This window comes from Cladophialophora yegresii (assembly GCF_000585515.1).
Source record: "Cladophialophora yegresii CBS 114405 chromosome Unknown aczIN-supercont1.3, whole genome shotgun sequence".
NCBI lineage: Eukaryota > Fungi > Ascomycota > Eurotiomycetes > Chaetothyriales > Herpotrichiellaceae > Cladophialophora > Cladophialophora yegresii.
Window position 1 is genome coordinate 4,149,081 of NW_006913047.1, and position 21,272 is coordinate 4,170,352.

The following is a 21,272-nucleotide window of genomic DNA, read 5'->3' on the forward strand; positions in this document are numbered from 1 at the left end:
CCGGCGAAATGGACGAGGACGCAAGCCGGGAGTACCACAAGAAACGTGAGCATCCAGTATGCAAAGACCTTTTGTGATGTGACTGCGTATCATTCTAAAAACAATCAAAAGCAGGATTACAAGCTCCGCAACCCAGTCGACACCCTCCCCGCTGTACTCTCAAGACTGTACACTTGACCGTGAGGCAACGCCGTCCGGAAACCACTCGCCTTTCATAGCAATCCGACCGCGTAGCTTCAAAAGCGGAAGGCAGGTCTTGCTCAGCCGATGGTATAACCAAGACTCGAATCCTGCCGGTTTGCAAAAGGATCCTAATGGGCACCTGAATAAGGAGCCTGCGTGTCCACATTTGCCTCACGGTCCCGCTCTCCCTCCGCTTCTCGGAGCAATCTAGCTCTTTCACCCCTGGACGCACCGATTATTGGCACGCGAAATCGCTCTCGGTTCGGTCGTGCTGCCATATCAGCGAATTGCCACTGATAGTCGGTGCATCTCCACGCAACGAGATCTGTCAATGCACAAGACTCACCAGGAGCAGCCAATTGAAAAGACTTGCCACTACAACGAGGCCGGCGATGACCTGTTGCTGCTGCCGCCACGGGCCCACACATCGACTCGTATACCCTATCGTCCTCTCACAAGCTCTCACGTCCACATCGTGACTGGGAAATGGCCACGCACGATCATGGAGTGAGTTGAACCCACAGCATCGCAGCCCTTGCTCAATGGTACGGACTGCGTTCTCGTTCTTGGCTCGGAAGAGGTGACTCCATTGGCGCTCAAGGCCACAAGACAGCAGATCCGAAGGGACAGCGTAGATCGAAGAGAGGACGAAAAGTGCAAAAGGAAGATGTGGGAGGAGATATCGGACGCCTGCTGCGAGAAATGACACAGTGCCTGTTCCAGCATTCATGCCGAGTCTTGCCACAAATGCTATGATGAGCGGGCCCAGGATGACGGTGAATGCGTTTAGAATGGGGAAGGCGAGGGGCATTGGAAGCGACAAATGCACACTCTTAGCCCAGGCGATACTGGAAGCCGGACGCGGTCAGCCATGTCAAGCAGGTCCAACAGTCATGGGCGGTAACAGGAAACCTTACGCTGAGATGACAAGAACGATAACGGCAATAGTGAGCTAGAAGCATGTATTTGATGTGAGATCCTGGCGATTACAACCGCGAAGCAAGGACAAGCTTTCACTGGAGTGGACATCAGGGATGCGCAACTCACCAACAGTCCACGCCGACCAACATCAAACCAAGATCTTTCGTTGGCATCCATGTTTGAGAGTGCTAGGAGGCCGAGATGAGGGCAGGAACTACTCGAAAGAGATGAACGGGGTAGTCAAGTATCAATAGCACCAATATGAAGAGAAGTTGGTCGTGGCAGCTACGTGGAGGAACGGAGTGCTGAGGGGATGAAAATGGGTGTAGCAATGAAAGAACAGATAATTACATCGCGATAAGAAGAGGTTGACGTATTTTCCCATTGTTACACAGCATAGAGGGGCAGCGGTCATAGGAGCGATGAGGCTGACAAGGATAGTTGTAGCAGTACAAGTACATAGTAGACCGTAGAGATCGTGTCAAAACCTGATGTACATGTCAATGCGGGGGGAAGTTAGCTCTGGGACAGCAGCCAATCCGGGAGTCAGTTGAAAATCAAGCATTGGTGATTTCCAGCTGGCCTTTCTCAGGGCTACACCACAACATTCATTACATACTTCGTACAGCGCTACAACTCTCTGTAGCTTCCACCGACTCTCAAAAGGGAGCTGGAAAGGCCTTGTAAATTCTGGAAACCATGGATCAGCAACAGCAGCTAAGTGAATGGAGAGTAATTAATCGATAGCAGCTCTCAGCCGGTCGTCCACATGCAATTTTGGTTTGTATATATGCTCATTCCACCTCCTGCTTTACATCGCCTCGCTTTACGTTATCACCCAATTCACTTTACTCCAGCTGCAGCCATGTGCAGTGAAGTGATTGCAGTGAATATGGCATCTTGGCAAGTCTAGACACCAGTCTCTAGTTATAAGTATCCCTCCAGACCCTCTTCATTATCCTTCTCAAGTCCCCCTTCTTCAGTTTACTCTGATCACCACCACACTCAGTCTTTCCTCATTATCACACTTGCTGGCCGAGAGCGACAATATCGGCACCATGGCGTCTGGAGGGCGAGACCGCCAATTCTCTCTTCCCACTCATCCCAGAGTGAGCGGAGTCGACTGCGGCAGCGAGCGTGAGAGAGTTGATGGCATGGCTTTCAATCATGGAGACGGGCAAGGTGCCATAGCTACCCCGTAAGTATCTATCGTCCGTCAGTTGTTCCTTCAATTTTGAGACTGACCGTGTGTTGGGGTTCTCAGACGAACGGCGAACAACACAAATTCCCCAGATCCTGCAATCTTGAAACTGGAGACGGAAATTGAGCAGCACATCCTAAAGCCGGCTACGCACAGCAACGCCAGGCTCCCGCTTCGGCCTGCCTTCGGAACGAAGGGCACCCCCATCACTCTTCTGACCAACTACATGACGCTTGCTTCTAACGGCACAGTGATTGCCTATCACTACGATGTCGATTTCGGTAGAGACTTGAAGACGAATCGACCAATACAGGGTAGAGAAAGGGCCCGCTTCATCCAGCTGCTAGTAGCAGAGCACTTCCTCCAGCACAGTCCTGGAATCGTCTCGAACTTCAAGTCAACCGTCATCAGCAACAAACCTCTCAACATTGATCAGCAAGGCTACTTAGTTGCTTTCCGGACCGAAGAAGAAGATGCACCAGCTGTGGATGCTAAACGATTTCGGTTACACATTCAGCAGAAAGCAGCAATTACGGTGTCTGACCTGGTCAGATACCTGACGTCTACAAATGTGGCTGGACCGTTGAGCTCCACGCACGCAATCCTCCAGACGCTGAATATCATCATTGGACACAACCCAAAGGCAGCATCACAGATCACCTCCGTCGGTTCGAACTCTCATTTCAGGAAGGATCTCCAGGGGGCAGAAACACGGGATCTTACTGCTGGAATCACCGCTTGGCGGGGCTACTTGTTAAGTGTTCGAGCAGCGACCGGAAGGCTGCTTGTCAATGTGCAGGTTAAACATTCGCCATTCTACAACGAAGGTCCTCTGCAAGGTCTCATGCAAGCATTCTTGAAAGCCAGCTCCCAAAACAGTCATGGGCTCCACCAGTTCCTCAAGGGGGTCTGTGTTAACATTACGCATATCGCTCGCAAAAATAAAGCTGGCCAGCAGATCCCCAGCACTAAAGTCATTTTTGGTCTCGCGGTCCAAGGTGATGGGAAAAAGCTGTTACACCCTCCAGTCGTGCGTAAAAACGGTGCTGGACCACAAGAGGTCGAAATCTATCTGGAGACGACGCCTACTACCTCCATGATACCACCACCATCCTCTACTTCCGGGAATACCCCCCGTCCCACACAGACATCGGCGGCTGGGGTTTACATTACTCTTTACGATTTCTTCCTCCAATACTACAAAATGAAACTCGACCCGTCACTACCTGTTGTCAACGTGGGTAGTCAAGAACACCCAATGCATCTACCAGCGGAGGTATGCCAAGTCATCAAAGGCCAGCCGTACAAGAAGAACTTGTCTCCGCAGCAGACGCAACACATGATTCAATTTGCAGTACGACCACCTCAACGGAACGAGCAGTCTATCAGAATGCAGGGCGCCCACATGCTTATGCTAAATCAGAATCTAAATAGATCTCACGTGAGTTTCATTCCCGAAAGCACTATAACAGCATGCTAATAATTAACAGGCGGCATTTAACTTAAGCGTCGATCCATCGTTGATACGTGTGCCGGGACGCATCCTAGCCCCACCAAAGATCTGCTACCGTAATGACCGTGAAGCATCGCTACGGGATAGCAAATGGAACATGCGGAATGTGCAATTCGTCGAGTCCCGACCACTTACCAGATGGACTTGGCTTATAATCGCTACCAACGATGAGGCTGGACCATGGCAGTCTGAGGCAGCTTTCCAAGCATCACGAGCATTGAAGGAGTTCCACGCTAAGCTTGTCGAAATGGGTATCAGATGCGCAGAGCCCAAGCAAGGCTTTCGTATTACAGTCAACCCTCGCGACCTCAACAACGTTGATGCGGAGGTTGGCGCTGTTCTCCAGAAATTCCCCATATCACAGGCAGAGCTCGTGCTTGTGGTGCTGGTCACTGAAACTCCATTGGTATTTCGTCGCGTGAAATACCTTTGCGACGTTAGAGAAGGGGTGAGCAATGTTTGTGTGGTTGCCAAAAGGTTCGCTAAAGAGAGTAACCACCAATATTTTGCCAATGTTGCTCTCAAGTTGAACCTCAAGCTTGGTGGCTGTAATCACAAACTCGCGGGTCGCAACCAGACTGCGGTTGAAAAGAAGCAGAAGAAACTAGGGATCATCGAACTCGGCAACACGATGGTCGTCGGACTCGACGTCACCCATCCTTCTCCTGCTTCATTGCCAACTGCTCCTAGCGTTGTCGGCATTGTCGCATCTATTGACGGGCATCTTGCACAATGGCGGGCAGAGATTGACATTCAAGAGCGCAGAAAGGAAATGGTGCTCGCCCTCGCAGAGCTCATAGAAGGTCGACTACTGAAGTGGAAACAACACAACGAAGCCAAGCTTCCGCTCAACATAATCGTAAGTGCATCTTCCTGCCGTTTCTTCCGAGCGCTGAGAGCCACGATTGACTGACTTGACTAGATTTACAGGGATGGTGTCTCGGAAGGCCAGTACCAACAAGTCCTGGAGGATGAGTTGCCACGGATCCAGTCGGCGTGCGAAAAGGTCTATTCTGCCGTAAAGATGGCTCCTCCGCGTTTGGCTATCATTATCGTCGGGAAGAGACATAATACTCGATTTTACGCGCCGAATCCAGCAGCAGGAGGACAGGTCCAAAACCCAAAGTGCGGGACTGTGGTTGATCGCGGCGTCACCGAAGCGCGTCACTGGGATTTCTTTATGCAGGCACACACACCTCTGCAGGGTACAGCGAGACCGGCTCATTACTATGTTGTCTACGATGACATATTCCGAGGTTACCAGAAGCACCAAGAAAGCACAGCTGATGGGAGCCCCTTCCGCAGCGCCGCCGATGCTCTTGAGGATCTGACGCACAGCATGTCGTACACATTTGGACGAGCCACCACCGCTGTGTCCATTTGCCCGCCGGCTTACCATGCGGACTTCGTCTGTGATCGAGCCAGGCTTTACCTGAGCGAATTCTTCGACCCTTCGTCAACTGGGAGCGTCTCGTCTGGCGGTAGGATGCGTGCTCCGGATTCAAGCATGGTAAGACTGCATGCCCGCACGGCCGAGACAATGTTCTGGATATGAGGGAGACCCAGATGGGAAGCGGTGACAGAGGGCCGGAGGAGCGCCGAGGCTTGCTGCTACCTAACGGCGGCAACCACCCACAAATTTCCTTTTAAGATGTACAGATTCTTTACCTTCAACGATCTCGAGCTTATGGGTTGGTGCCGCTAGCTCTGATGTCAGGCAGGGAGGGAGTGAGAAAGGAGTCTAAGGAGAGGAAGGCCGAGAAGAATGATAAACAGGAAAAATGGAGCTGAAACAGAGTTAGGTGCTTTTGAATTCAAAATACCCAACACATTGTACGGTTAAGCCTGCTTCTCGATGCCTCAGCTAAATAATGTAATGCGCGGCCTCCCGGAATGTGCATAGTCTGACCGGCAGTACAAGATTCCAGTAACGGAACGGCCGTGATGCGATCACATCTGAGGAGGCCTCACTCAGCGCAGACAGAGCGGAAAGATGAATGCACTCAAAGGTCTGTAGCTGCTAGTGCCAGTCTCTTTCTTTTCACGCAACCACGTCGGACATTCACCGAGGGGCCTGATTCGACGTTAGAGGGCGTGGTTACTTAGGTAGGTTTAAGAGTCAGGAGGATTATATATTCCACCGACCCCGGCCCGACCTGTCTGAAGTCCCTCGCTCGTTCATTTACACAGTTCCGCACCAGGGAAAACGACCTTCCTTTCCGGGCTACGTAGTCCGCTTACCTGCCTTACCGGGCGTGCATAGAGCCTGCGCGAGCCGGAGAATTTTCGATTCTATCGTCAGCTTTTGGGCCGAAGCTTAATCGGCTCCCCTATGAGGAAGGTCGCTAAGCAAGTCCAGCTCCTCTGTCCATGGCCTGATCTTCATGCTCCAGTGTCTGTGCGCGTGTGGACTTCCGGATCGAACCTTCGGTCGCGCTAGGTTAACCGTAGGGGGGTGGGTGGCCCAGTCTATCCCAACGCCTTGCTTGGGGTCTGATGATGATGATGATTGTATAAGGTAAGGCAGCCGGAAGCTACACTTATACTGTACGTTCCTGTTCCGGGGGGGGGGGGGGGGTGTCTCGTTCTTATTGATATCATTGATTCCGCTTCTCCTTTCTTGTCCATTAGAATCGTCTAACGAGCGGATACTCCAGATACCGACGATACTTTGTAGACTCCCCAGAGATGACTATGTCAAAGGAAGGCAGGGCGCCGTTCTCCCACCCCAGTCTCCCAAGCGACGCCTCTACGTGGTACAAGATATGGGGCGATCTCAGATCCTCCTCGATAGGGCGACCTCTTGTGGTTCTCCATGGAGGGTGAGTAGCCCGGTGCGCGGACCGTCGACACCCTTTTCTCCCCCCTCGCAATCAACGTCGGACATGCAGGCTAACAGGTGATAACAGTCCCGGCATGGGACATAACTACCTGGCGAACTTGAAGAGTCTCTCGACAGAGTACAAGATTCCCGTGGTCCTCTACGACCAGCTCGGATGCGGCAAATCGACACACTTTCGCGAAAAGCGACTCGACACGGACTTCTGGGTCCCCGAGCTGTTCATCGCAGAACTGGACAATCTTCTAGATCACTTGGGCATTGCCAGCGATTTCGATCTCCTGGGCCAGAGTTGGTGAGTCTCTCCAAGGTCGTGCACCCGGTGCTTTGGAGGGCCGAAGACTAATCTGCCCGGCGCGACAGGGGAGGAATGCTAGGTGCTATGTTCGCCATCCGAGGCCACAAGGGGCTCAAGCGCCTCATCATCTCCAACTCGCCCTGTAGTATGAAATTGTGGGTTGAATCGTGCAACGAGTGGCGTAAACAGCTGCCCGAGGACGTTGAGAAAGCGCTGCAGAAGCATGAGAAGGATAAGACGTACGACGACCCAGAGTGTAGGTACCCTTTCTGGCGTTCGCGCGTTGAAGCCAGCATTATACACCGGTCCTCGACACTAACGCCGAAGCCAGATAAATGGGCTGTAGAAGAATTCTACAAGCGCCATGTATGCAGGATCTACCCGTTCCCTCAGGATCTTCTGGACACCATGGCGAACGTGGAAGAGGACGATGTACGATTGTGCCCACCTAAGCACCTGGCTGTAGTGTTCACAAGGCGTCAACTGACACGTATGTTCGCAGACCGTCTACTACACGATGAACGGGCCAAGCGAGTTCACCGTGGTGGGAAGCTTGAAGTAAGACCCGATCGTATCCCGGTGTTCCCCTGTAGGAGCCTTAGACCACAATTTCCCTGTTATATCACCATGGCTGTTCTAGCTAACGACTGGCAGGACTTGGTCGTTAGTCGATGAAGTCCACAAGATCAAAGTACCCTGCCTCGTGCTGAATGGCGAGTGGGACGAAGGACGAGATAGGCAAGTCACCTCGATGTTCCGTGCCCAACACTCATGAGATGAGGATTCGTCCACTGACGGAGCCGAGGATAATAGCTGTGTATATCCTTACTTCTCCGGCATCCCCAAGGTGAAGTGGTATACTTTCCCCAATGCGGCTCATTGCAGTAGTAAGTGATGAATCCCGGAGAACCCGCATCCACGGGGAGTATGATCCCAGATGGCCCGGACAATCTCTAGTCCGGGTGGGCTGTCTGGGAGCAATCGGTCTCAAGGCATGAGTGCGAGGCTGCTACTAACATTCTAACAGATCTCGACACACCCGAGCATTATATGTCGGTCGTGGCGCAGTTCTTGAAGAGTCCGACGGCGTGACGAGGATGAGATGACGCACGCATGCAACTAAGTATGAATAGAAATAATGTTTACTCCTCGTCTAGACAACCCTCGAGCGTCGTCAGAGCTTCGCTACACTCGAAAGTGATTCAAAGTATCTAATTCAGAGGGACTTGGGGCGAGAGTGATGGCGACACCGCTTGCAACGAAGGGTCAAGCGACGGGGAGAAGCGAAACGAGATATTACCACACTCTTCGTCGTATGTTCAGCTCGTTCTTCTCATCGAGGATAGCGGTATGCGCAAGGCACTTTGCTATGATTTGGATTTAGCAACGACGTTACCCACCTGTTCGTTGGAGGTTGACTGGCTGAACTTCAAGAAGAGAGAGTAGTACACTAACGCGGCACCCGTAATCAAAGAGCCCATGAGGTTCCTACAGCAATAAGTTTTGCAACTGCTGCTGATTGTCAACAGTGGTTCCCCTGGCGCACGGTGCCAGCGATGCTGTAAGGACATGAAGTGGTCATCGGATCTCGTCCAAACGCCTTCCTGAAGAACACTTCGTGGTCCCGATGCGACGGCACAGTGGCTGCAGAGACAAATGAAGTGGTGAAGTGAAGATTCGTATATCGACACACTCTTAGACAAGGCCGATTGTTCCCCAACGCCTCGCAAAGCTCTGTCCGCGGTCTCGTCCCAGTACAACCCGTCGCCAATTCTGAATGCCGACCCACGATAGGGCCAACCCCCTCCCTTTAATGCCATTCTAACTCGAGGCCGCCCTGTGGCAGTCAAGGACGGCGCTCTCCGTCACAGATTGGTGCCCTCGGTCAAAGCCAATAAATCTCCTTCTTCTTTCGGCCCAGTAGATGACTTCCTTACACGATATTTCCGAAAGCAGGAATCAGAACCTGCGCTAACCAAAATGAAAAGACAAGCTTTGGCCCCGTCATAAGCATCTTTGGGGTAAGCCCCTTGAAAAAGGAAGTCAAGCCCTCATTCTTAGCCATGCGGGCCACGATCGAGAACCCTGACTCATTAGTCTCAAACGAAGCCGCTTGTATTCTGGTTTTGATGACATCGAGAGGAGCAGAGACAACCAAGCTTGCGCTTGCGCCCACCACTGAAGCGACAAAGTTCTGACCCCATGTGCTGCTCTGTTGTTAACTTGCGTTCCGAGACTGCGTGGATGGGAAAGGTACTCACGCTCTATTGTAATCTTCCAGCTTGAACAGCTTCTCCTTCGCCCAGGCAGAACCACCGAAGAGAGCGAACGAGCCAGGCGCGTTCCGTGCAGCGGTCCAACCAGCACCGCGATACAGGCCCATGCCTTCGTCTGCCACGATCCGGAAGAAGCCTCGGGATCGGAATGCCTCTGGGTTCGTCTGTCGCTTGATCTTGAGGACGTCGAGGGGAAGGAGAACGATTTCGCCGATGCCGATCAGGGAGCCCGCCGTCGCATTGAGTATCGCCTTGCCTGTTCCTTTTCCAAAGGCCTTGTCGAAATCTTGAGAATGGTGTTGTGTGAGATAATCACGGACAAAGGGCTGACCGCCATCTGCGACTCTTTGTTAACGCCGTACACCAGCGCTGTCGGTAAAACCATAGCTTGAATAGCTCACATTTGTATATTCTTTGCAAAATCTTGTAGCCGGCTGCGTAGCCTAGCCCGGGGAAGAGGGATGTGAATTTCGTGACCGCTCCAGCTGACGCGTAGTCCTTGAATATGACTTTATTGAGGGCGGAGACTGAGGAGACCTGCATGTGTTCAGTGATTTGGTAACGGCCGAGATAAGAGCCTCGATGCCTACTCTACTTGAATTGCTCATCAATCTCTTTGCAATTGTGTCGACAGGGTGGAACACCATCAGCTCGGCGACACCAGCAGAGCCTGTATTGTCGTGTCAGGTCCGATGGTCGCTGTCTGCGTCAAAAGCAGCGGACGCACCTGATCCCAGTAAACGAGCTGTAGCCGATTCCCGCTTGAATTCCTTCCCAGCCATTCCCAGGGCTGGCGCCACGGCAGGGGGCGACATGGTCGATCTTAACGTTCACGCGGAAGGATCGGGCAGAACGGTACTGCTGGGTCGATAAGGAAAGTGACTTGGGTGAAGAAAGTTGCGATTGGTTCTATTTGATGGCGATGCGATCGAAACGGCAGCCAGAACTTCCAAGAAGTCACACAAGAGCGGTTACCCAACAAACAAGAAGGGCTGAGAATTATGCTACAGCGGCGGCGCAAAACGTGCTGGAAAGGATGCAGCGAGCAGTGTTTGTTCTTCAACTTTTTTCCGGTGGAGAAATGCCAGAAGCGACAAGCTCTGCGCGCATGCGGAGAACCTGCTTGGCCTTATCTCCGCCTCCAGCCTTGCTTAGTGAGCAAGGCTTCTCAATGTGCCCCGTCTCTAGATCTCATGTCCCTCCAATATCATCTTGCCAAAATGTCAATCACGGGCCCACCAACGCCATCGCTGAGTGCTTCATCGGCCGAGCATACTACGCTTGGGCAGACTCAAGTTTGATCCGCGACTTGATGCTACCTGGATCCTCTTCCGCCTTTCGTTTACCCAACACGGAATCAGGTGTCGCTGTGCGGCCCATTCCCATTCCGGGAACCGGGGTGCTAACTCCGTCTTTGTCTCTGCCTTTGGTCACTTCTGTATAGCAAGACAAATGATAGATCCGGTTTCCAACTTGTACTGCGTCTTTCCATATGAAGTCCTGCACCTCCTCGCTCCATTCGCTTTTGAATGGCTCTTGATCAATAGGACATGGTAAAGACCGCAGAACCGGGTCGGCTGGAGCTCGCACGAAGTCTTGTGTCTTCTTCTTGGTGATTGCCGCTGCGGGATTTCCATTCCCTTCCGCAGGGCCAGCCTCATCTTCGTACTCTTTGCTAGCAATCCATTCTCGTTCATCGACGTACCAACTCCGATTCTGGCCTCGCTTCTCCGCCTCGAGCACCCTAGCTTTAGTCTTGAAGTGCCAGTCCAGGTGCCGTGCCTTCTTTTCTCTGCCAGCCTCGTCGGACATAAATCTCCTGCCACAAGTGCTACATTGGTTCGGTCGGCCGTTCAAAAATGCAGCAATCTTTGTCGGTCGCGAGATTCGGATTGAGGCCGAAGTCAGTGTTACTTCGACATTTGAATCGAGGGCAAAGTTGGGAATAGCTGGAACTGGCGGTGTCACTACTTGTGGTGGGGTAGGTGCCGCAGACAGGAGCCCGGACGCTCGGAGCTGCGCAATAAGCGAATATTCGCTAGCAGGTGGAGGTGCTGGCGCATTGTACTGTGGCGTGGCTAGACTGGTCTGAGCCGGTAGGTGATAATTTGATGCAACTGTTGCTTGCTGCTGGTTCGCAGTTGCACGGAGGAGTTCGGCTAGATTTGTGCTATTGAATAGGGCTGTCGGGGGTGGAGCAGGAATGGGAGCTTGCGAAAGTACAGGAGTGGGCTGAACAGCGGATTGGGGAGCGGCATAGGGATTGTGAACTGCTTGCGACAGCACTGGCAACGGGGATTGATGACTGATAGCCATCTTCTCTGCCATCTTCTGCGACACTGTGTTCCGTATATCCACCAAGTCACTTTCCGAGGCATTGCCACTGTCCAGTATCTCCTTCAAGGTCTGAAGACTGGCCAGCTTCCGTTGAGCTCCTGTATCCAATGGGTGTGTTGCACATTCGATCTTGGCATCAGTAGTGAGGTCGTCTATATTCGCATGTAGTTTCTGCAGATTGACACTACTTCCACCAAGGAACCCAGGCTGAGGAGCAGGAGGCGGATAGTGGGGAGTCTGCACAAGTGGAGGCGGCTGAAAGTACGGCGTAGGGGCTGGCTGTGGTGGATAGGACAGATCATACGACACCGTCGGTGTCTGTGTATAGGGACGCTGAGGCACGGCGACCTGTGGCTGGGGGCTCCGAACCTGTGCAGCGAGACTTGGTGGGAGCTGCGGTAATGACTGAGGTGGAGTTGGCGTGTGACGGTATGGTTGAACAGAAGCGACTCTAGCAGGCTGTCCTTGGATGGGAGTCGACTGATATCGGTTGCCGCCGGGCGTAGCACTTCGAAATTTGTTGAGGCTATCGACAATAGTCTGTGTGCTTGCAATGGGAAAGACAGGAGTGGTAGAGAGTGACCCAGGGACCGGTTCTCGCCAGGTTTTCAGCATCTCCTCGAGCTTCCGGCGAACAGCAGCGTCGACTTGTGAGTACGCTAGCATAAAGATCTGATGAAGATTTCGGCCAAAGTAGACCGTGTAAGGCGATCCGACATTTTTGGCAATCGAGTCCAAAACGTACAGAGCGGGCAACTTGCGTGCTGGAGGTGCCTATCAGCGGTTAAAGATTGCGTTGAGCATCTCAAGAAAGTGACTCACTCTGTTGATGTGGTTCTGTAGGACTCTTGAGATTGCCTCGGCATGCTCGATGTTCTCTTTTGCGATCAAGGTCAAGTTCGAGATCTGATATTTGTCGTTCGATACAAGGTCTTCCAAAGAACCCTTGTAGTCTTCGGCGACCTCATCTGATGGCAGACCGGACATGACGAGAGAAGGAGACTGAAGGATCGCAAAGGAAAATAGAAAACGGTCAGGCGCAGCAGAAGCCTGGACAGGGTCTCAGGACTCGAGCTTTGGCAGAGTCAATCGAGTAAGCGCCTGAGGGACGACTTCCTGGAAGCCAGGCAGTGACCCGACGTCGAGACCAGACACGTTTGCGTCTGTGCGAGGGTACACAACAAGAAGAAAGTGTCGTGGTATCTTTTGCCTATCTAAACACATGCAAAGCGGCGCCCCAGGTATGGTAATCTCAGTTTCCCTTTTGCTCCAGCTCAACTTGTAACACTCCCACTGCCCAAGACGTGACGACCACTCCGGTGCCTCCAGCCTCTCAGAGCATGACAGGCTGCCGCAGGTGACAGCGAAGGTATTCGTGAAGGCCGGGTAGGTGCAAGGTGATGGCTAGAACCTCTCAGGGTCGTAGTCCTCCACGGAAAATCAGGTCCAATGAGTACGATCGCAGCGATGACCCGAGATTGGGAGTTGATAATCGGATGATATGCAGAATTACTGGAGGTGGACGTGGACAAATGCTCAGTCTTAAGAAGCACAGAGCCGACAAAGGTACACAACTGGGCAAGTGACAGAAGGGATGGGCTGATGACAGCCTGAGCCGAGTGAGAGCACCGCCTTGGAAGAAAGATGCGGAAAGAATAAGGACAGAAAGAGGCAGCCAAAGCCGACTGGCCGCCTGCGGAAACATTTCATCCAAGCGCTATGACGCTATTCCATCACCCGAATCAGCGCTAACCCAACGCCCATTCACTTCCACCTCAAGAGTAACGAGCATAGCCAGTACTTTTCTCGACACTTCACGAGTCTCTTACCATACCAACAAGACCATCGCAGGATCCACAAGGCCTCCAGCGATACCAAATCTGCCAACCACATTACCTGCGCGCCAGAATGCGTCTACCGACTGTCTTCTTGCTCGCCTTGTTCACCGCGGTGTTTGCCCTTCCTCCAGCACAGAAGCCTGTCGTGATCTCATTTCCTGATGACACGCCCTCCTCCATTATCGACATGGCCATTGCGGAGATCAAGAAGGATGGCGGCATCGTTACCCACGAGTATTGTATGGTTCACACTCCTTCGGCGCTATAGGCATGTACCGCAGGCTAACCTGATTCCAGCGCTGATCAAAGGTTTTGCCGCCAAAGTCTCGGAAGTGACGCTGAACAAGATTAGTGCAATGGCAGAAGCATACGCGCCATATATTGAGGATGACTACGTGGTCAAGATTGATGGTTCTACCGACTCCCCTCAATGAAGACGAGACTTGTTTGCCACAAGGTTCTTGAATGCTAGAACCAGGTGGAATTTGTTATTCGCAGCCTGCATGAAGTATGGGATACGAAGTACGGTTATTGTTGCGATGGCATTCTTGGAGTTAGGTGCTGGTTACCACAGGAAGACGCCTCCTGTTAGGGTAGACATACTGTTGGTCAGACGCCGCGAGTGGATGGCTCATTTCGTCCAAACAGCGAGTGTCATGGTATCATTGTGAATGAGCCACCGAGTTCAAGTCATCTCTGTTCTTGTTACCGTTGCTCTACTCTCATATTCGGAAGGCATCTCCAAACACCCTGCTCCGTGTAGTGATCTCCAGCAGTTGTGTAACAGTCCACGAAGAGATTCCCGCTCGAGCTAGAAGGCCAGACTCACAATCGGACCTTTGACTCCAGCACAGAACGAGCAATAAGAGGAGAGTACCTAGACAGTGGGCTAAATGGCATGATCGTTTTGACATACGGAGTACATGCTCCTCCTCTTGCCTTGTTGATTTGGAAGGCATTCGAGGAGCGCCGACGTCATCTTAGCGAGAGATTCCCGCGCCATTTAGGATCCACGCCCGAGTCGCGTCTTGACTTTCCTGGAAACTGAAACCATGGGGCCATGCATTGCGGTTTGAGGGCCGAATACTCCGCGACTCCTATGCAATAATGAACTGCCATCAAGTTAAACATATTCCCCTCCGATGGCGACCGAAGAAGCCATTGCTGCTGGACTTATCGATTGGTTCAACAGTCTGGCCGTCGCAGATGCTGTCTACACCGTAGACGACTTCACCAACGGTGACCTAATATGGAAGGCTCTACGTGCGCTCGAACATCTCCTTTGGCCGCCGTGCGGTTACTGATGGCGACCAGAACAGATTGATCGCTTCAGCTTTCCTGGAAGGCTTCCAGAGAACCCGGGCACGGATCAATGGATCAACAAATGGACCAACCTCAAGCATATCTACGATGCCCTCTCCATCTTTCTCGTCGAAGAGTGCAGCCAGCGACTGCCACTCCCTGGAGGCCGACCCGACCTCAAGGCTATCGCCCAATCCTCCTCCCTCAGCGACACCGTTGCCCTCCTCAAGCTCCTCGTTGTAGCTGCCATCAATTGCGCTGACCGCATTGAATACTTGAAGCAAATGCAAGAGCTGGCCGAATCCACCCAGGAGGTATTGATGCAGACGGTGCAAGAGGCTGGTGAAGATGTGGGCGCTACCGACGATGGCGGAGCCGAGAATAGCCAGGTCGATGACCTAGACGTTGAAATGCCGGCGTCACCTCGACGATCGGCCGAAATGGAGACAGTTCTTGAGTCGGAGGAACGACTTGGCAAAGTCATTGCGGACAACCAACGGATAGCCCATGAGAAGCGCGAGTTGCAGAGACTGCTTGATGAAGCACATTCTCGGTACGACAAATTACAGGAACGATTCGACCTTGGTCAGGACGAATTGCGGGAATCCAACGACCGTCTTGCTGCCATTCTTGCCGGCAAGTCCGACATATCGACGAGGCCACTAGACTCGAAACACGACACATTGATAGCATCCTTGGAGAACCGCGTGCTTGAGGCCGAGTCGGAGATAGAAGACCTCCGTAAAAATAACGAGGTCCTCAAGATCAAGGCCGAGAAGGCGCAGAAGCTGCAAGATGACTATGATGAGATGAAAATTGAGCGAGATCGTTTGGCGCGGAAAGCCAATACGGCAGAAAAGTACAGACAGAAACTGGAGGCCAGCCAGGACCTGGACAAGGAAAACAACAATCTGAGAACGAAAGTGACTGAGCTGCAGAATCAAGTGAAGCAGTCTGACTTTGCCCGTGCTAGCTCGAGTGATCTACAGAGAGAAATCGACGAGTATCGGCGACTCTTGCCCAGCATAGAGCAAGAGAGATACGAGCTGAACGAGATGAAGAAGAGGTTAGAGTTCGACTACCATACATTGGAGGCGCGCTACCACGACTCCGCCGAACAACTATCTCGGCAAAATCAGGCCATGGAAGAGCTTCAGTCGAGGTTAAGAGACTATGAAGACGGAGTGACTCCAGCTGCTAGAGAAGAAAAGCTTCCTGAACCAGTTGATAGGGACTTCGAGAAGGAACAAGCAGAATGGGCTGAATCAGAAGCCCGGCTTGCTGCGGTCTTACTGAACGGCGACGCTGTTCCCACCACGACCACAGATACAGATTTCAATTCCCCCACTGATGCCGAGTCACCCATTGCAGGCTTCAACGATGCAGAGACCATATCAGAAGACGAGCTCAAGGCGATCATGTCTGCAATGCGTGCCCAAGCCCATGCTGGCACGGCCACAGAACGAGAATCGTCTCTCCGGGCTCAGAAGAAGATGATCATCGCTATCGAGCGCCAACGAACCAAGAACCAGCTCCTACTCGAGCATATACGGAAGCAAGACCAGGTGATCAAAGATATGCAAAAGAAGATACAAGACGATGAAAAGGCTCCGCAGCAGAGCTTGGAGGGTATCCCGCCTCCTCCACCACCAAAAGATATCCCGGTTACCCCTGTGCAGCCTCCAGACGAAGAGTCCGAGATCGAACGACTCACCAACCAGAACACACTCTTGCACCGCGAGCTCAAGCTTATGGCATCGGCATGGTACGACCAGAATCTGCGCCTGGCAAGCATGAGCTCTGCTGCGTCGGTACGAAGTAGGGGAAACGGTAATTTGGTTGAACCACGGGGGTTTTTGGGGCGCCAGAGGCGAAGGGTGGATGCTGTGATTGCCGGCAGAGCCTCTTGAATGTAGGGGGCATGACGGAGCCAAGGTGATCACTCGGCGCGAGACGCCGCCTATCTGTATAGAGCGTGTGACGGATGGACTGAACAGTTGCACCACTTGAGCAACAAGTCTCTGACATGACGGCTGCCTCCCACCCACGTCAAAGATGACCGATCCCTTTGAACACTATCACGGCGCATGCCTTGCTCGTCCAGGCCCCGTTGACAACCATCGGTAGTGGGACACGGTAATGGTCGGAGTCAACGGCAGGCGCGTCCCTCCTGTTGACTCTGCTCTTCCCCTTCGATTTCCCTTGGACATCCTGCACCTCCAAACCAGGTTATACATGACTTCTCTGGGCTTGGTACCGACTCGCATTTTACATGCGAGGCCTTCCAAGACTTTAGCGCAGTCTCACAGTCTACGGATCGGTACATGGGCAAGAAACCGTCCCAGCGATACACCTGAGATAGCATCCATCTTCATGGCATTCGGTGGACCGTTTGTGCGTGTCATTGCGAAGCGGAAACCTCGCAAGAGGCTTCCTCAGCGACGTCTTCCGATGACTGGTACCTGGAAACCGGGCAGGACTGGAGCGTAGATAGTGGTGGGAACCCGTGTTCGACGAGGTTTTTTGCGATATGCCCGTCTTGCGTTGGCGGACTACAGTAGGTGCTCATGATTACTAGAGGGCGTCTGTAATATTGGAGGTAGAGCACAGAGCACGATTTTCCAGTCCGCCCATAGTTGGGGTGCTCCGTCCATCGGACCGGTTCTCCAAGAGCATGTCGGTTCTATGGTGGGGAAGTCAACACACAACATCTCGTCTACATAGTCCCAGTTCATTGGCATCGGGAAAGCGAATAGCCAGCCAAGACTAACAGCCTGTCGAAGCCTATCTTCCAGTGCTACTCGCTCTGTTCGACAATGGGCTCCTCGGGTAACGATGAGGTCTACGTGACCGTGTCCGCTCTGGAGGCAGGACAGCTCACCTTGCCTGAGAAATTGTTCATAACCGATGCGGACCCAGAGAAGCGAGCAACAGTACCTTCATTATCCTTCCTGATACAACATCCCTCTGAAGATGGCAAAGACACGAAACTAGTGTTCGACCTCGGGCTGAAGCGCGACCTGTCAAAGTACCCTCCAGCTCAACAAGCCCATATCGCCAACCGCCAGCCGACTATCCTCCATCCAGATTGTGCCGACAGTCTACGGACGGGAGGCTTGGATCCTGCGAAGGACATCGACATCGTGATACTCTCCCACGTCCATTGGGATCACGAGGGTACCCCAGACGACTTTCCCAACTCGCAGTTTGTGGTTGGGTCCGGCACGCTGCATCTGCTCGCAAACGGCGCGCCTCCGCACTATCCCAAGGAGATTTTCAATCCAGACCTCCTACCCAAAGACCGTACGAGGGAATTGCCGCCCAACTCGGGAGACAGCAGCACGGCAGCGAAATCTCAAACGGACCACGCCTGGAAACCTTTTGCCGGGTTCCCCAACACTGTGGACTTCTTCGATGATGGCAGTGTATACATCGTGGACAGCCCGGGCCATCTATTCGGTCACGTCAACTTGCTCGCGCGTCTGAGCCATACAAAGTGGGCATACTTGGGTGGTGACTGCTGCCATGACCCGAGGATCTTGACTGGAGAAAAAGGGATTGCCCTGTACGACGATGGCCACGGCGGACTGAGATCCGTCCACGTGGACACCGAGCAAGCGCGGCAGACGTTGTCAAAGATCGGGCCACTCCTGAAGAAGCCCTGCCCAGTCATCCAAGGTGATGGGGGCGAGCCGGTCGAGGTGGAGGTTATTGTTGCACATGACAAGGGCTGGAGGGAGAAGAATCGGGACAGGTTTTTCCCGGGAACTCTGTGAGAGACAATGCATGCCATGGGGACACGCACGTACGTGTTGCGGAAAATCGGCCAGCTCATTCATTGCCTTTCTGAAAAATCAATTGCCGTGCATACAGATCGACAACCCAATGTGTGACCCCATCGTTGGGAAAACCAAGATTAGCATTTCGAAAGGACTCGAAAGAAATGTCCGCCGCTATTTCTCCCACCGTCAATGTGCAGAAGTTTTCTGTCTCGGCTCTTTAGCCCCATCATTTCAAGAGGTCAGCATCTGACTTCCCATTACGTTTTTGGAAAGTCAACAAAAATATCCTCCCAATCCGCTTCGGCCAGCACGGCAGTCTGCTTCTCTAACAAGGATTCTCAGTCTTCTGAGAAGTATATTCGCGCAACAGAGTGTCAGGATTCAGGAGCTTGCTCGACCGACCTCCGTAGACCTACCCACACTCCGTCACGTCGAGGATAAGGGTTGAAGCAGGATTTCCACACCGTTCGAAATAATCTCTTTCTTTTGCATATCTCGTATCTACGCTTCCTGCTTTGCTTAATGAGTTTCGTATATTGGGGGCAGCGGAAAGTAAGTAGCGCTGGGATTGGCTCATCTAGACTGAAATGATGATCATATTTGTTGTCGAACAGTCTCTCGGCACAATGGTGTGGCTGCCGCAGGGAGTGAAACCGGAATGGGGGACGAGGCTGTGTGCGTTGATATCGGACACACTGAAGACGGTCAAGCACCACGTAATTTACGGACTGATCGATACGTCATGAACATGTCGCCATGCAGGATCTTGCCGACGGTCTTGGCCTCCTTGAGCCTCGCCCCCAAAAACTCTTTGCCGGGTGCTTCGGAGATGATGCCACGTTTGTGACACTGAGCCTGTGAAAACCATGAGGCTGAAGTCCAGCCTCGTGTCTGGAGAATGCAACCGAAGCAGCGCATTTGGGGAAAGCCCAAAGACACGCGTACTGTGTAGACACTCCAACCCCGCCTTTCTGCGCTTGTCGTAAGCCTCGGCTGCCCCGATCTCCAATCGCTGTCCTTCCCCAAGCTGCCCTTCGCGTTTCTCCAACCTCAACTTCACCAAGTCATGCTTCGCTTGTGGGATCGTGGGGAAGTTCATGCACCACTCCTCAGTCACCGCGTCCTCCCCGGACGAGATAGCAACGGACGTACTATTTCGTCCACATGGCGCTGTTATGCCGCATTGCCGCGAACATGGTGATCCATCCCATTTGGAGTTACTTCGGCTTCAAGTCCGAGGTGGGGAGGATATGTTGATGTGTGATGGTGCTTGTGCTTGTGAGCAAGTAAACATCTCGCGTCCCAACTGCATGACAGTCAGTGCCACGGGGCTGAAAGCACTCTTCAACATCGCGCTTGAGACATTCAGCTCGTAGTTCCTAATTGATTGTGTCTTATTCTCCAGTCCTCCGTTAGAAGTATTGACAGGAATATACCACCCTTGTCGACAAGATGTCGTATTCACCAGACTCGACGGTGGCCTTCATAGGTGCGGCCCATTCGCAAGGGATTCAATCATCCTGCTGACAGTGTGACCAGGGATCGGCGTGATGGGCTACTCCATGGCCGTCAATCTACGCGCAAAGCTCCCTTCGTCCAAGCTCCTTCTGATCTGCGACGTCTCCCAAACCCTGCTCGACAAGTTTCGGAAGGAGAATGGGTCTAAGGGCCCGATCGAGGTCGTGCCGAACGGCTACGAGGCAATCCAACGGGCGAACACACTCATCACAATGTTACCCACGGCGGCCGCGGTCGAGAAAGTATATCTGGACGAAAAGTCGGGCGTGATCCAGGGCGCCATTGACGCGAGCAAGGACGGGAGCCCGCAAAAGAAACTGATCATGGAGTGCGGCACCATCGAGACGGCGACGATCTTGAAAGTCGCACAGGCCACGAAAGATGCGGCCTCCAAACTTGCGGATGGGGCAACGCTGGATTTTGTCGATGCTCCTGTCTCGGGGGGTCCCATGGGCGCCGAGGCCGGCACGCTGACATTCATGGTTGGCGCAACGTCGAAAGAACCGTTCGAGCACGCCAAAGAATATCTGCAACACATGGGCAAGAAAGACAGCATATTCCACTGCGGTGACGTCGGCGCTGGCACGGCGTTTAAAGTGATCAACAACTATCTTTCAGCCATTACAAGCTTGGCCGCCTCCGAGGCACTGAATATCGGTGCGAAGATGGGGTTGGATCTGAAGTTATTGACCGATGTGATCAACGTTTCTGGCGGACAGTGTTGGGTTACCTCCAACTCGAACCCTGTTCCAGGCATTCACGCCAACGCACCGGCAAGCCGAGGCTACGAGGGAGGATTTCGCATCGAGTTGTGCAAACACGTGCTGGAAATGGGCAACTCCCTCGCACAAATGGTCGGTGCGCGGACGATATTAGATAAACCTACGCTCGCAGCTTTCGATGAGGCAATGAATGATGAGAGGTACAAGGGGAAAGATGCGCGGGTTGTTTATAAGTGGCTGAATGATCAGGATGTGGAAAAGAAGGTCAATGGCGAGGAGAAATGAGCCAGAGGTGGCAGATTTTCCGAAAGAATTGGTGGTTACAAAGTACTGAGTCGAGGTTAGCATGGCTCAGGCGCCGTGAAAACTTTGCACTCACAGCGATGGTTGCTCATTAGGTCGTTCTCCCCCGCGTGATGATTCCTGAGGCAACCTGGCGCATGCGCGCGACTCTCGTAGCCATACTGAGTATCCGTGGTCGTTGTTGGTATCTGCCGTACTCATATTCGTTATGGCGCTGGACTTTGGCATGAGCCAGCACA

At 52.8% G+C, this 21,272-nt stretch overlaps 9 protein-coding genes across 9 annotated transcripts; 6 read left to right on the plus strand and 3 right to left on the minus strand.

The window, feature by feature from the left end:
• Window positions 1-517: 517 nt before the first annotated feature.
• A1O7_05257 (uncharacterized protein) lies at window positions 518-829 on the minus strand (the record flags this gene model as incomplete). The annotated part of the gene is made up of 1 exon (XM_007759267.1): window positions 518-829. A coding segment is annotated over one exon (312 nt), but the record flags the coding sequence as incomplete, so codon positions are not given.
• A 1,333-nt stretch (window positions 830-2,162) lies between these two features.
• A1O7_05258 (uncharacterized protein) lies at window positions 2,163-5,373 on the plus strand (the record flags this gene model as incomplete). Its single annotated transcript, XM_007759268.1, has 4 exons — window positions 2,163-2,302; window positions 2,369-3,746; window positions 3,796-4,677; window positions 4,741-5,373. The coding sequence occupies 4 exons, from the start codon at window positions 2,163-2,165 to the stop codon at window positions 5,371-5,373; spliced, it is 3,033 nt and encodes a 1,010-aa protein (XP_007757458.1).
• Window positions 5,374-6,506: 1,133 nt separating this feature from the next.
• A1O7_05259 (uncharacterized protein) lies at window positions 6,507-7,730 on the plus strand (the record flags this gene model as incomplete). The annotated part of the gene is made up of 6 exons (XM_007759269.1): window positions 6,507-6,640; window positions 6,728-6,952; window positions 7,021-7,211; window positions 7,287-7,387; window positions 7,458-7,513; window positions 7,610-7,730. 6 exons carry the CDS (start codon window positions 6,507-6,509, stop codon window positions 7,728-7,730), a joined length of 828 nt encoding a protein of 275 aa, XP_007757459.1.
• A 1,158-nt stretch (window positions 7,731-8,888) lies between these two features.
• A1O7_05260 (uncharacterized protein) lies at window positions 8,889-10,046 on the minus strand (the record flags this gene model as incomplete). Its single annotated transcript, XM_007759270.1, has 5 exons — window positions 8,889-9,162; window positions 9,217-9,568; window positions 9,633-9,768; window positions 9,822-9,901; window positions 9,959-10,046. 5 exons carry the CDS (start codon window positions 10,044-10,046, stop codon window positions 8,889-8,891), a joined length of 930 nt encoding a protein of 309 aa, XP_007757460.1.
• Window positions 10,047-10,506: 460 nt separating this feature from the next.
• Window positions 10,507-12,555, minus strand: A1O7_05261 (uncharacterized protein; the record flags this gene model as incomplete). Its single annotated transcript, XM_007759271.1, has 2 exons — window positions 10,507-12,342; window positions 12,391-12,555. 2 exons carry the CDS (start codon window positions 12,553-12,555, stop codon window positions 10,507-10,509), a joined length of 2,001 nt encoding a protein of 666 aa, XP_007757461.1.
• A 921-nt stretch (window positions 12,556-13,476) lies between these two features.
• A1O7_05262 (uncharacterized protein) lies at window positions 13,477-13,840 on the plus strand (the record flags this gene model as incomplete). Its single annotated transcript, XM_007759272.1, has 2 exons — window positions 13,477-13,645; window positions 13,704-13,840. The coding sequence occupies 2 exons, from the start codon at window positions 13,477-13,479 to the stop codon at window positions 13,838-13,840; spliced, it is 306 nt and encodes a 101-aa protein (XP_007757462.1).
• Window positions 13,841-14,548: 708 nt separating this feature from the next.
• A1O7_05263 (uncharacterized protein) lies at window positions 14,549-16,618 on the plus strand (the record flags this gene model as incomplete). The annotated part of the gene is made up of 2 exons (XM_007759273.1): window positions 14,549-14,669; window positions 14,721-16,618. The coding sequence occupies 2 exons, from the start codon at window positions 14,549-14,551 to the stop codon at window positions 16,616-16,618; spliced, it is 2,019 nt and encodes a 672-aa protein (XP_007757463.1).
• Window positions 16,619-17,524: 906 nt separating this feature from the next.
• Window positions 17,525-18,484, plus strand: A1O7_05264 (uncharacterized protein; the record flags this gene model as incomplete). Its single annotated transcript, XM_007759274.1, has 1 exon — window positions 17,525-18,484. The coding sequence occupies one exon, from the start codon at window positions 17,525-17,527 to the stop codon at window positions 18,482-18,484; it is 960 nt and encodes a 319-aa protein (XP_007757464.1).
• Window positions 18,485-19,942: 1,458 nt separating this feature from the next.
• On the plus strand, window positions 19,943-21,015 carry A1O7_05265 (uncharacterized protein; the record flags this gene model as incomplete). Its single annotated transcript, XM_007759275.1, has 2 exons — window positions 19,943-19,979; window positions 20,030-21,015. 2 exons carry the CDS (start codon window positions 19,943-19,945, stop codon window positions 21,013-21,015), a joined length of 1,023 nt encoding a protein of 340 aa, XP_007757465.1.
• Window positions 21,016-21,272: the final 257 nt, after the last annotated feature.